Raw genomic sequence first — 15,140 nt, forward strand, 5'->3', positions numbered from 1 at the left:
ATGGGCTTGATTTGATGAATGATGAATTGATTTGTTTGATTATAGCCCGATATCAGTCTGAATTGTCAACTTGTTACACTTCATTTCCATCTTCTAATCTGCATCTTCAGGATTTCATGACATCATCCGTAAAACATGAGGCCTTACCCCAAAACATGCCAATACTGAGTCCTTGAATTTCACCAAACACGATCAGTCATTGAAAAGTAAATGAATTTGAGTGTGTGAACCCTATTAAGGACATTTCATTGCAAAGCTAAGATGTAAAATATGCTCTAGTCGCAGCAGGTTAAATAGGTTTTCAAATGAGAGAAGAGCAAAGGTATAGGATTAGGATATACTGTAGGTGCTCTTTTTCCAGAATGATTTAAAAACCAAAGAGTGTTATTTCTGAAGAGTTCAAATGGACCCAGGTGTTTCGGCTTGAATGAGGTCAGGGTGTGGGCCTGCCTTGACTGCCAATGTAAAAGAAAAAGACTTACTTTTGCTGCCACCATCTTTGGTTTTTAAAAGGTTTTCAAATCTACTTTAAGAATGAGAAGTGTCTGTGTGAGTGAGCAGAATTTTGTTGGGCCACAGCGATGCCGTTTTACATGCTATCGGGCTGAAACTTTCAGGAAGTGTGAAGAGCACCCGTGCTGATTTTTTTATTCTGTAATTGCCCTAATTGCCTAATGATGTGATGTCACTCGAGCAATGGTGTCATCAGTGGGGAGGGGGGTTCCAACTCCCACGGGTCCACTAGTAATACTAATACTTCTAGTCTGCTTGGAGCCAGATGGCTGGGTTTTACTACATCGAGGTCATTGACAAACAAACTAAAATGTATTAATTAAACTTATGTCTGGATGACAAAGCGCTCCCATGCCCCACTTAACCATAGGACATATTACAGGTATTGACTCTTATGATGGAATTCCTAAAAATTCAATTGTACTTCATAAATGAAGACCCAATTGGGCTTGAGGCAGTGTTGTAGTCAAGTCACTATATCTTGAGTCGAGTCTTGAGTCCCCAGTGTGAGTTCAAGTCCATGTCGGGAGTTACTGAACATGAGAGTGAATCCACATGTAGGTGGCACACATGTGCCTGCCCTTGCACAAAATTGAATAATGTCACAGGATTAATATAACTATGCATATATTATGCCAGATTATTAGGGCCTATTACAAAAAAAAAACTTTATCAATTAACAAATCCGAGTCCTCGTCTCCGTCTGCATGAATACTTGAGTCCAATTCCGAGTCATCAATGCTCAAGTCCAAGTCGAGTCACGAGTCCTGTGAATGAGTCCCTGACTTGAGGTATGCTAGAGTTGTAATAATCAAGTATTGGTGCATTTCTTATTTCTCATGAATTCAACAGCTTTGACCAGTTTACATGCTGAAGGAAAAAAAATTCACATATACATTTACGTGAGTACTGGAACTTTATTTAAATAGTGTTTTGTCAGTACAAAAAAAAAAAAAGAGTACATCAATTACAGTACACACCTGATAAATATTTCACTGTAATATTCACATTAAGAGTTTTTATTTATTTATTGGGAAGAGTAGGCTGAGGTGCCCCTGTCAAAAGCCACAGTAAGGTCAGCATTACGAATGTCATTCAGTTTTTGCTGAGATTATAATTCATAAAACATTGAGATTACAAAAAACTAAAATGAATCCAGAGAGAGAATCATTTGAACAATAGAACAAAGATGCTTGTCCTTGTGTCACCGTACTTTCAACTGTGCTGGACCGGAAGATAAAGTTCATCTTTGTCAGCAACCGCCTGGAAAAATAAACTATTTCAACCACCTATGACCACATCCGACCCCACACCCAGGATTGTCCTACTCTAATCTGCCAAGCGCCCCTCGCTCAATGGATCCGTATGCAAATCAGAATTCAAAGTGGTGTGGGGTAGAAGGCACTTGGATTTCCATACAAACTCGCTGACCTGACTCTTCGCAGGAGGAGAGAACCCACTAAAGCCCGGGAGCAAGGCGCCATCGGCCCGCCAGATTTGCCTGTGTGGCGGTGAAGCCCCTCAGCGTGGACGGGCCATGATAAACAACGTGCTGGGCCTTTGCATACCATTTGTATGCAAAGCCCTTTAGCTTGGGTAGGCTTGTGACTGTGAGAGCAAGATTCCAGCCATAGCTTTTGGAGAATTAATGGTATGGCACACACATACAGACACACACACACGCACAAGCATGCAGAACCATAGAATTCACCATTTTCAAACGTATGGAAGCATGACACAGTTGTCGGGGTTTGGGGGAAAAAAGGCAATTTCTGTTACACTCAAGAGGTGATTGAGCATCGAATAACCAACATTTTACAGTACAATGCAGTATATAGCCTACTATGTCATTGTCAATGAGGTTTTATCCTAATTGCTCATTCCTTATATACTGTAGTACTATGTGAGCCAGTGAGACTCAAGCAGCAACACAGAAACAGTTTGAAAATCTCCCAGCTGATGTCTCTCCCAGACCATCAGGTTATGAGTAGTCTCTCAAGCTAGTGGGTGCTAGTCAGGTCTAAATGCTTTAGACCGGAAGGAGGTTTGATGGTATTTGACCAATCACAAGTGGGGAATGAGTGGATACCCACATTATTTTGACCGTATATCCCGCCTTATTTTTTTACTTTGAAACCCCTGAAGTACAGATGGGTAGGCGGGAGCATTTGTCAATTGCGGGAGCCAACGCGTCTGTCTTGAGAGAGCAGTTTAAGAGGGTTTCCTCTTCTATTGGCTTCTATTGCAATCTGCTTTCGTAGTGGAACATCTCAGGTTGGACAAGTCAAGAGCTGGCGTACGAGTGGCAGAAGAATGAGCTACAGCTGTGGCTAAGGACAAAGCTTTAGATCAGTTATTCACCCTTTTCATATCAAGGACCCCTGATTTAGTCCACATTAGAGCCACAGCCCCCTATTTGATGCGATGTCTCCCGAACCCAAATCTGAGAATATATTTATTAACAGATATGATTTTGTCCAGAATTCCACGACTATCTGTATTGTAGGTAGAGAGATAACATTGAAACGGTGATCAAAACAGTCACTCTTCTACATTCTCTAATTGTCTAAACTTCTTGTAAATGAAATAATGGTGATGTTTAGCAAGTCGTCCGTTTGCTGTTGGCCCACGGACCCCACTGGTTTAGACCCACTGGTTTAGACGAAGAGAACTGAGTTTCCATGATGCCTCGACTAGACCCGTCGCATCGCTCTCATCACAAAAATGACAAAAATACGATAGAGATTGTTTGACGTTTAGCCACATTTACAATATTTCTTCTCTTATAATTTCTCGGAGTAAATTCACCAATATATAACTTGCCACTCTGACTCAATACACAACATGTTATCAATATCACATACAAATATATATATATATATATTTTTTTTCAATCATCTTTGCAAATGTAGAGACGAGGTGTTAAGGCTCAATTATGCTCAATGTTAAATACAGATACGGACTGAGCCTTCTGTCCGTACTCTGCGTTCAATTCATCCGTAATTGTGCAGTCTGATTCTACTGCCCTCTATTGGATGTATTGCTTCACATAATGCCAACGTAAAGGACGCATGGAAGTATGTGGGCACTGGGCAGTGATGGTTACATTGTTTGAAATGGACGTATTTCTTTTTGTACGTAAAAAGAGCATAAATGAGCCTTTATGTAACCTCCAACATGGGTACACAGTCAATGGGGAGCAAGACTTAATAAGTTGACCTAAACCTGTAGGATGTCATTTAAAGAAAGTCTGTTGATTGTAAATGAAACGCGGCGCCAATCTACATCGTCATCTATTGTGTTTTACAGTATCAATACCAGAAGAGGCTCCCAGTAAGCTTATCAGTCTGGCTCCCCATGAAAACAATGCAGTCCATCGCACCTGGCCATAGTATAAGCATTTGTGCCATATTTCCTGATTGGCAGTCATTAATTGTGCTAGCTTGATTGGCAGTCATTAATTGTGCTAGCTTGATTGGCAGGTTGAAAAGTGAAGAGGACTCGACAAGTGCAACCGTTTCTCCGGTTTCGCTTTCTCTCATTCATTGGTGTTGCTGTTGCTACTGCTGCTGCTGTCCAGCTCTTTGCACTGCAGGTCTCCGCCGCTGTAGTCGATGCCGGGGAGCTTGACCCCGAACCGGTCCACGCACCAGCAGATGCCTCTCTTCCGCCCGCGCGACGGCTTACACTGCAAGTTAAAGAGGGGTCAGAAAGGGATCAGATGTTAAAATAATATATTTCCCCGCGACGTGTATGCTTTATTGTAAACAAATGATAAGAGACAGGAAAGACACAAGAGAGACAGGGAAGACGTGACAAAAGTCTGATGCCGGGGTGCCCGTGTAGTGCAGTGGTAGATTCCCTGCCTACCAACACGAGGGTCGCAGGTTCGACCCTCGTGTTACCTCCGGCTTGGTCGTGCTTCCATACAGGCACAATTGGCCGTGTCTGCGGGTGGGAAGCTGGATTAAGGGTTTGTGTCCTGGTCACTGCACTAGCACCTCCTCTGCTCGCTCAGGGCGCTGAAAAAAAGTCTGGCGCCAATACATTTTAGTTCCATGCTAGGCACCGTCGCCAGTTGAGCCAAAAGGACGCCCAGGGATGAAATACTCCAATAATAATCCAATTTGTAAGTGAAGTGAATAACAGACTTGACATGTAAAGAGGAATCATACCTGCTTGCGCTTGAAGAAGCCCTTCTTGTCACAGTTGGGGATGTACAACGAGAGAGCCAAGACCCGAGACGTGTCCTTCATGCTCTGAATGAGATTATCCAGTCTTCTCCTGCAGGGCCCCTACACACACACACATGCACGCATATTTTTTATTGAGTGAATGTGACTACTGTCACCTGTATTGGCCATCATAGATTATTATTTCTAGTGCATTCTGGGTGTTGTTGTTTTTTTAACTGTTTTTGATCTGAAAACAACCCGAATCCGCAGCCTGAAGCAATAGAAAATGTCTCATGAATCTTCGTGGTACAAAGTGAGTGTTTAATTGCATTATAAAACAGATGGTTCCGGTCCTTGATTATGATTGGCTGAGCCGCATTCAAAGCCGTTGTAGAATACTCTATAAACACACACCTGTGACCACATCACAGTATTACTGTGCCAAACAGCGTCTGTGTGTTGCTTACCAACCATTCTGCTAAATAGCTCAAGAGAACTACAGTGCTTGGTGGAAAAGATTGTTATCAATAACTTATTGCATTTTTGTTGTGTGTATTTCCTGAAAACTTTCCATGTATATGTGTAACCAAAGCAATATACGCTGGTTTACAGTACATTGGTTTACAAGGGTTAAGCATTCCACTCTGCGTTGTGCCTTGTTCTCAGTCTATCCACGTCGCTCAACTATGGGGGGGGGATTGACATGCAGAAGTCGTGTGCTTGTAAACAGATAAAGCTAAAAATCAGATCAAAAAGACAAAAAAATTGTCTTTGAAAAAACAAGTTCTCAATCTCACTCTGGCATGTGTGTGTATCTTTGTAATCTCAAGCATAACAACAGGCTCTACTTGACTTACGAACTCGGGCGGCAGCTTATCCAAGGTGAGCGGTGAGTAGTCCAGGTTGCTGGCAGGCCCCAGGCGGGCCAGCTGCTTCTTGCGGTCCTTGGCCTGCCTCATGGCCTGGGCCTTGCGGCTGCTGATGTGGTCTCTCCCGTACAGAGGCACCTTAGTTTGGGGCAGCATGGACTCTGGGACCGCTAACATGATCTCATCAGGAGATTCTCCGTCTGATGGGGAGGGAAGGACAGAGAGAGGGGCTCATCATCCTGTATGCATGATGACTAGTCTAGTATCATGTAGTAGTATCATGAGGACTAGTCTAGTATCATGTAGTATCATGAGGACTAGTCTAGTATCATGTAGTAGTATCATGAGGACTAGTCTATCATGTAGTAGTATCATGAGGACTAGTCTAGTATCATGTAGTAGTATCATGAGGACTAGTCTAGTATCATGTAGTATCATGAGGACTAGTCTAGTATCATGTAGTAGTATCATGAGGACTAGTCTATCATGTAGTAGTATCATGAGGACTAGTCTAGTATCATGTAGTAGTATCATGAGGACTAGTCTAGTATCATGTAGTAGTATCATGAGGACTAGTCTAGTATCATGTAGTAGTATCATGAGGACTAGTCTAGTATCATGTAGTAGTATCATGAGGACTAGTCTATCATGTAGTAGTATCATGAGGACTAGTCTAGTATCATGTAGTAGTATCATGAGGACTAGTCTAGTATCATGTAGTAGTATCATGAGGACTAGTCTAGTATCATGTAGTATCATGAGGACTAGTCTAGTATCATGTAGTAGTATCATGAGGACTAGTCTATCATGTAGTAGTATCATGAGGACTAGTCTAGTATCATGTAGTAGTATCATGAGGACTAGTCTAGTATCATGTAGTAGTATCATGAGGACTAGTCTAGTATCATGTAGTAGTATCATGAGGACTAGTCTAGTATCATGTAGTAGTATCATGAGGACTAGTCTATCATGTAGTAGTATCATGAGGACTAGTCTAGTATCATGTAGTAGTATCATGAGGACTAGTCTAGTATCATGTAGTAGTATCATGAGGACTAGTCTAGTATCATGTAGTAGTATCATGAGGACTAGTCTAGTATCATGTAGTAGTATCATGAGGACTAGTCTAGTATCATGTAGTAGTATCATGAGGACTAGTCTAGTGTAGTATCATGAGGACTAGTCTAGTATCATGTAGTAGTATCATGAGGACTAGTCTAGTATCATGTAGTAGTATCATGCGGACTAGTCTATCATGTAGTAGTATCATGGGGGACTCCATGTAATAAGTGAAGAATGAATCCCCCAATCAGGACAGTTACGGTAATGATCTCCTCAATTACAAATCCAAGTCCACAAAGGCAGGTCTTGAAATGAACACCCGCCAAATGCAGGTAAAAAGGCGGGTGACATTGTAAAGTTACTAGCCAATTTGGCTAGTGATGAACCAAGCTCTAATCAATTCTAGTCCTAGTCCTACATTGCCCATGCCCACTTTGTCATGACGTGTAATACAACCATTGGCTACATCCAACTCATAATCCTAATCTACTCATAATCTAGTTTATTTCAAGAAAAACATTTTAGCTAATGAAAATTCAGACTGGCTGCACTTTAAAATCTAGCAGGCATATTGGCTGGTGATCAAAAAAGTTAATTTCAAGCCCTGTACACAGGTGTTAGGACTATTCTATTGCATTCCATAAAGAGACATTTCGAAAAAGGGTCAAAATCCGGTAACACTTTACAATAACGTACACAAATACTATAGTAGTTACTAGTAAACTAACCATTAACTAATAGCCAGTTAATGAGTAGCTAATGAAAAATTTGGCATTAGTCAATCACTAGTTAATCATAGTTAATGAGTAGGTAGTCATTAGTTAATGATTAGTATCTAATTTCCTGAGTAGAGTAGTTAATCATTACCTAATGATTACTAAATGTCAGCTCGTGAATAGAGTAGTTAATCATTACTTAATGATTCCAAAATGTCAGTGCGTGAATGTATTAGTTAATCATTAGTTAATCTTTTTGTGTACCCTATTGTAAAGTGGTGCATCATACTCAGTAGTTTATGAATACTGAATCATTACCTGTCCATTAGTTACTCTTTTCGCACCCTTTTCACATACTACTTTCTGTTCAAGTACTTATAGTTTTTAAGATATATTCCATCCAAATACTACTTCATGTCCAAGTACTTAGGTATGTTTCAGCCAAATACTACTTATGTCTAAGTACTTGTAAGTACTTGGACAGAAAGTAGTATTTGGGTGGAATATACCTTTAAACTATAATACTTGGTCTGAGGTTCTACATTCGATAGTATGGCACTAACAAGCAACAGGCTGGTTAGCTCAGATGGTAGAGAACCAGACTTACAATATAACAATCTTGGGGTTCAGGCCAGGGTTCTAATCTCACCTGGAAGGAGTGTTTATTTGATAAGGATATCTTTCACTTTATATTAGGGTGCGAAAAGAGTAACTAATGGACAGGTAATGATTCAGTATTCATAAACTACTGAGTATGATGCACCACTTTACAATAGGGTACACAAAAAGATTAACTAATGATTAACTAATACATTCACGCACTGACATTTTGGAATCATTAAGTAATGATTAACTACTCTATTCACGAGCTGACATTTAGTAATCATTAGGTAATGATTAACTACTCTACTCAGGAAATTAGATACTAATCATTAACTAATGACTACCTACTCATTAACTATGATTAACTAGTGATTGACTAATGCCAAATTTTTCATTAGCTACTCATTAACTGGCTATTAGTTAATGGTTAGTTTACTAGTAACTACTATAGTATTTGTGTACGTTATTGTAAAGTGTTACCCAAAATCCTTTGCATGATGGTCCCACCCCAAGGTGCACCTCTACATTGGTGCCTCATGCCTCAAAGTGTTAAAGAAACTTGAAAGAGAGTTGACAGAACAGGAGTAGCCAATCGAATTTAGAACCACCACAACAGGGCATCCGGATAGTGCAGCGGTAGATCACCTGCCTACCAACATGAGGGTCACAGGTTCGAAACCCTGTGTTACCTCTGGCTTAGTAGCGCACAATTGTCTGTGGGTGGGAACTTGGATTTGGGTTATATATGTCCTGGTCGCTGCACTAGTGCCCCCACTTGAGAGAGACTTGACAGAACAGCAGTATCAAATTTAGAAACACCACAACATGATGTGATGTTTTCACTGTACCAGCTAAATGCCTATTTAGTGCAGTTGGTGGCTACTTGCCAAGTTCAGGCTGTATGTGCTGACATGCAGCACAACATAGCCTACATTTATGGCAAGTTAGGTTGCCAGTTTGGGGTATATGTAGACCAGGGTTTTCAAACTTTTATAGCCACGGACCTAAATGAGATATTTAGTCTCACCCTGGCACCCAGGTCCATGAAAACATGCTATTACACTTGTCATGTGGCAAGCCACCAGAAACAGCCACAGTCCATTTTGGGTCCCAACCCCAAAGAAACCCTGATACACACGCATCTTTCATCTGCTCCTTGCAAAAATACAACTCTGCTCAGCTTCTGAGAGACACACACAGTCACACAAAGCTCAGCGCTCACCCCTCTGCCCACCCAGGCCCACCCTCTCTCCGCTCATAACCACGCCCCTCTGCCCACCCAGGCCCACCCTCTCTCCGCTCATAACCATGCCTCTCTACCCACCCTCTCTCCATTCATAAAACCACAACGTCCACGTGAAGGCCAGAGTTAGTGGCTGTGGCCAGCTTTCCCAAAATCACTTTCAGTGATATCTATAGTATAGTATAGCATTTATAGCTTTCAACATGCATTAGCCTTGTATGTGTTGTAAGCCCTGGCTGGCCCAGTATCCACTGCAGTGTCACGCACTCGCGTCCTGTTTCATTTGGGCAGATTGCAAATTCGAGCCGATAACTCGCCCGAGCCAATCCTCACCACCCCCTGCCCTGCCTCCGTGCTGACGTGATCGCTAAGCTACTAAGCTAACGGGGCGGTTGAAACGAGGTCACTGTGTTTGCAAATTATGCTTAAAGCCGCCCAGAGCCCCCCCCCCCCCGCCCCCACTGATGATGATGATGAAGATGACGAGGATGATGTCATCCACCCCCTGTCGACAGCGACAGGTTCTTGGATAAAGGAAGAGAGATTCTCCCCCCTCCAGTTTCCTGCTGACACAGATTTCTCCAGAGAAAGCTGGGGAAGATAAGCAGCCAGTATAAGTCCAATCAAGTCTTCACTTGCTAATCCTCACTATTCATCTAATCTGACTAGTGCTGACTGATCGTGTCTTCCCTTTTCTCCCCTTCCCTTTCCTTGTGTTTGAATTGAGAGATGTGCTAATCATCCTGGGACAAAAAAAGCAAAACTCTTCCTTCTTTTTCCTCATGACAGTGTAGCGATGTTATTGCTTTAGCAACAGCTGGACATTGGTGCAGAAGCATCTTGACATTTTATTTGAGTTGAGTTGAGTTTCATAGTAGGCTATGTACTGGAAAGGGGCTACTAACTATTCCCATTTTCCTACATTTTATCATACATGGAATTTGTTCCTTATTTTTTCCTACCTTGCCTCTGATCTCTGACAAACACATTATATAAAACCCACACATGCATAGTGGTGCATAAATGCATATTGCCAAATAATACATTCCCAAATACTTAAGGGTATGTATGTGTCAAAATATTAAGAAATCCCCCCCAAAATCTATTTGTATGTAAACTTTGGCCTCTTACACACATATCTTCTAGTGTATTTTTTCCATATGGCGTGTGTGTGTGTGTGTGTGTGTGTGTGTGTGTGTGTGTGTGTTGTGTGCGTGCGTGCGTGCGTGTGTGTGTGTGTGTGTGTGTGTGTGTGTGTGTGCATGTATCTGTATGGGTTTTGTGTAATACAGTAAAGTGTCAGAGAGCGGGTGAATGGAGAGATGTGTGCCCAGCAGGGAATGAGGAGTTAATCCAGAAGCTGGCTGGCAGACAGGGGGGATCAGTAACCCACGCTCAGCCCGCATTCTGCTGAATCACTGCACAGCCGGGCCTGCAGCACTCAGCGCAAAGACAGAGGGGGAGGGAGAGAGAGAGAGAGGGAGAGAGAGAGAGAGGAAGAGAGGGAGGGAGACAGACAGACAGAGGGAGAGGGAAAGGGAGAGAGACAGAGAGAGATGGAGGGAGAGAGGGAGAGAGACAGAGACAGAGGAGTGGTGAAATGAGAGGGAGAGATGAAGAGACTATGTGGGACTAATAAAGTGTGGTGGGAGGGAGTAAAGGATAGTGTGGCAAAGGGACAAAGACAAAGGAATGGTAGGTGGGGTGTCTGCAGTAGCCTACTAGTGCAGTAGATTCCCTGCCTATGAGCACGGGGGTCGCAGGTTCGAGCCCCCGTGTTGCCTCCGACTTGGTCGGACGTCCATATAGGCACAATTGGCCGTGTCTGCGGGTGGGAAGACAGATTATGGGTATGTGTCCTGGTCGCTGCACTAGTGCCCGCCATTCGGGGGGAGGGGAACTAGGGGGGAATAGCATGATTCTCCCACGCGCTGCATCCTGCCGGTGAAGCAACTCACTGTCAGGTGAAAAGAAGTGGCTGGCACATGTATCGGAGGAAACGTGTGCTACTCTACAACTCGCCCCAGATCGGCAGTGGGGGTGGAGCAACGACCGTGGCGCCTCAAGACACCGGAGACCGGGGTTTGCGTCCCAGCCATTCAGCAACTGGGCAGATAGTGTTTTGTCAGTTAACAGCAGAGCTTCCTCCTCTTACTCCTTGCCTTCTTCACTGGGCTTCAGTTGAAAGTTACTTAGCCAGAAAAACGGTGGTTCTTTGGTCCCGCCCACTGAGGTTTAACTCAACCAGATTATTTCTGCCTCCAGAGCTGCTCTGCCTGCAAGGCACGTGCGTATCTCTCTCTCCAATCTGCAGACGCATGAGGGACAAGCTGGAGAGGAAAGATGCAGGGAAGGGAGGGAGAAGAACCCGGCAGTCTGGACTCTGGCAGTGTTGTAGGCTAATCAACTCACCATCTCCAGCCGAGTCATGAGTCCCCAGTGTTCCAGTCAGAGTCATGGACGATTCCCGAAGAGTCCAACTCGAGTCCCCATTATTCGAGTCTGAGTCCGGAGTTACTGAACTGAACATGAGTGTGAATCTGCATGTAAATTGCATAATGTCACTGTATTCATATCAATATTTTCAAATTATTAGGGTCTATTACAAAAAACTAACAAAACAAAACGGTCTTTATCAATTAACAAGTCCGAGTCCTCGTCTCCAACTTCCTCGCCTGAATGCATGAATGCTCGAGTCCAAGTCTGAGTCATCAGTGCTCAAGTCCAAGTCGAGTCACGAGTCTTGAAAATGAGTCCATGACTCCGAGTAACACTGCGGTGAGTAACACTGCGGTGAGTAACACTGCGGTGAGTAACACTGCGGTGAGTAACACTGCGGTGAGTAACACTGCTGTGGTTGGAGGGCAAATAAGATGAGATTTGGTTGGGAAAAGTCAAGGCAGCTCAGAAAGAGTGAGGACAGGAGTTGAGGTACTGTAGGCAGGGGAATGGGTAAAGAATGACAGAGAAAAGATTCAAAGAAAAAAGTAGCAAATGTACAGTAAGGGAGGGCAGATAGGACAGAAGCAAGAGACTTTAGGTAGGAGAAGCAGGAGTGAAGGGAACAGGGAAAAATATGGTCTCGCACCCAACGTGTTACATGACGACCTGCAGGTGAGTGCGAGGGCCAAAAGCCAACACTTCACACAAAGCAATGGGGACGTGCGTGTGGCTGAACGCTCCCCAGCAGACAGCGTGTGGCTGAACGCTCCCCAGCAGACAGTGTGACTGTCCCTGAAATGCCATTCAAAGCAGCCAAGGAGCCTCGCGGAGCAGCGCCTATAATCTTCCCCCGTTTTATGTCAGCTGGTCGCCCCCAAGGCGATGGGCCACTCACACGAAACCTACTGATTTACTGCTCACAGGCCCACAAGGCCTTTCAGAGCCAGATGACAGGTTGATCGCCACTCGGCACCCAATTGTTGACAGGGTTCACGGGGTCAAGGCGCGGGGGGCTTTTGAGTCGTGCGCCTTGTTAATGACAGGTGTCAGCTTGTCAAGCGCTTGTGTCAGCGCTGTCTCTTGACCCACATCGGCCTCCCTGGATGGAGTGTAATCCCTAACCTCAGACTAAACACCTTGTCACCTTTATAGATCTTTTCAATTCAAAGCATAGGCTACATTAGGGTAAGTAGTGTAAGTTTCATGATGGAAAAAGCATTAATTAATTGATTTTCGTTCATAATGGTGGCTGTTTGCCCTCTGGTAATCGCCAACTGAAGGTCATTTACCCACTTTTCTATTCACCACTACATCACAGGCTGACAAGTTGTGGGCTCCTAATAGGCTATGACTCATTTTGTTATTTGAATAACTGTACTGTTGTGCAGTGTACTATTTCATTTTGCTATGTCGGTATTATGTTGTATGCATATATTGTACATGTTATGTACTGTATAATTTCATGTGTCGGACCCCAGTAAGAATAGCTGGAGCATTTGCTAATGGGGATCCTAATAAACTAAATAATGGCTTGTATAGTCTTGCAATGTCAGTAATCTTGTGCATAAAGCACAGTGCATTTTAGAAGGATACAATACAAATATAGACACACTATGGGAAGATACAGTACACTCCATAGTAGATAAAGATATGTTAAGGTCACTATAAACTCTCTGGTCACACTTTACAATAAGGGTAGCCTACATTAATTAACAGTTAGTTAATGCTTAATTATACAACCCAACCACAATTCCTTAGTTAACATGAACACCATTATTAAATGATGACATTAGTTAACTGTTAATTAAGGATGAGTTAGTGTTTATTAAGCATGACTAACGCTTTAATGCTGCCTACCCTTATTGCAAAGTATTGCTAACTCCCAGTGGTTCTCAAACCTTTTCACGTCAAGGACCCCTAAACTGACACAAACCACAGATGCCTATTTGATCAAAAATTGTGTCCACGGTCCCCCATCTGATAAGAGTTTTGCTTTTAGATGCTGTATTAGGCTACAGAAAGTGCATGAAACCCATGACCAACATAATATATACCGGTAGATAGATTCGGTTACTTATGGATGGAATTATAGCCTATAGGCTAGTGAAAATACATTATTCCCCTTTTTTGTTGGGTACCCCTGGAACCCCTTCAAGGACCCCTGGGGGCCCCCACATTGAGAACCACTGTCCACTGTCATAGACACAAAGTCGTTGTGGAATGTTATAGGAATAGCCTATTATAGAAACCCCAACACTTGAGTGCAACAGACACATAACAGTCACTATACTAGCAGTGTGATGTGAATCAGTCAAATCATGAGGCCTTACCCTTGGACGGATGCATCAGTTTGTACATCTTCTCATTCCTGCACACGCCGCGGCCGTGCAGCAGCGCATGCAGGGGCTTCTCCTCGCCGTTCTTGGGCAGGCAGCGGAGGCCGCGCGTGCACGGCCCGGTGTACACGCCGCACGCCTGGCCCTCCTCCAGCGCGCACGTCAGGCAGCAGCCGCAGCCCGGCTCCTTCACCAGCTGACAGCCCACCGGCCCCGCCACCGGACACATGGACAGCGCCTTCTGGTCGCACGGTTCGCACGGCACGTACGACGCGCCGCAGCCGGTACAGAGGGAGAGCAGAGAAACCACTAGGAACGAGACACTCTGCATGGTACGGGAAGACCTGGAGGGTGTTTTTCTGATTATTATTTTTTCTATAGATTGTTAACGATTATCAACTAAATCTTGTGTCGAATCGTTTCTTTGCAAAGGCTTTGAGTCCAAACATCAGGTTCTGTTGCATCCACAGGTGCGTTATTGCGCGCAGGTTCCTCGGTTAGTATCGCCGCATCCGATGCTTGCAATCCACAGCGAAGACTCTCCCCTTCTCTTCAAAGTCACCAAGGAATGAAAAGGAATTAAAATGATCCCGGCAGTATTCCTTCCTTCCTTCCTTCCTTTAGGGATGCCCAGTGCCGTTTACGCGCAAAGCTCTCGTCTCCAAAACGACAAAGGCAGAAAAATCCCTACTTCCCCGTGTCACTGCTATCTCCGTAGGTTATCCTACCCGCACGGGCTGTGAGCAGAATGTATAATCTGTGGCTTTGAGCTTGCCTTTTAAAAAAAGAAACTGCCAGAGGCGAAGCCTGTAACGATGGGTATGTCAAACAACGTTTGGAGGGGGAGGCGCACTTGTCAACTCTGTGCGCTGCGATGCTGATTTCGCAGGGCGGGTGCTGGCATGCCTCCAGATCTGCCAGATACGAGACGATGCTGCTGAAGGCGGCCAGAATCACAGCTTCTCCCTCGCTGTAACAACCGCCTATTTTAACAAGTCGTGCAGCCAAGCAGCAGGGCTATGGAGGCTTGACATTTTATTTTCCGTAAAACAACTGATAAGAGAGTCCCAGAGTTCAATGCAGTTTCATCGTATTTAAATGTTGAAGTTTAGTTTTCATGAAACTGGACACAAGAAGGCAGATCCTCCAGGGTGTCAAACTCATTATTTCATGGCATGCCC

General features: G+C 43.9%; 1 protein-coding gene across 1 annotated transcript; it reads right to left on the bottom strand.

The window, feature by feature from the left end:
• Window positions 1-1,463: 1,463 nt before the first annotated feature.
• igfbp5a (insulin-like growth factor binding protein 5a) lies at window positions 1,464-14,668 on the bottom strand. Its single transcript, XM_083633691.1, has 4 exons — window positions 13,954-14,668; window positions 5,546-5,757; window positions 4,689-4,808; window positions 1,464-4,201 (listed from the first exon to the last, which is right to left on the bottom strand). Exons 1-4 carry the CDS (start codon window positions 14,288-14,290, stop codon window positions 4,052-4,054), a joined length of 819 nt encoding a protein of 272 aa, XP_083489817.1. The 5' UTR covers window positions 14,291-14,668; the 3' UTR covers window positions 1,464-4,051.
• Between the last annotated feature and the right edge of the window lie 472 nt (window positions 14,669-15,140).

This window comes from Poromitra crassiceps (genome assembly GCF_964638095.1).
Source record: "Poromitra crassiceps genome assembly, chromosome: 3".
Lineage (NCBI taxonomy): Eukaryota > Metazoa > Chordata > Actinopteri > Beryciformes > Melamphaidae > Poromitra > Poromitra crassiceps.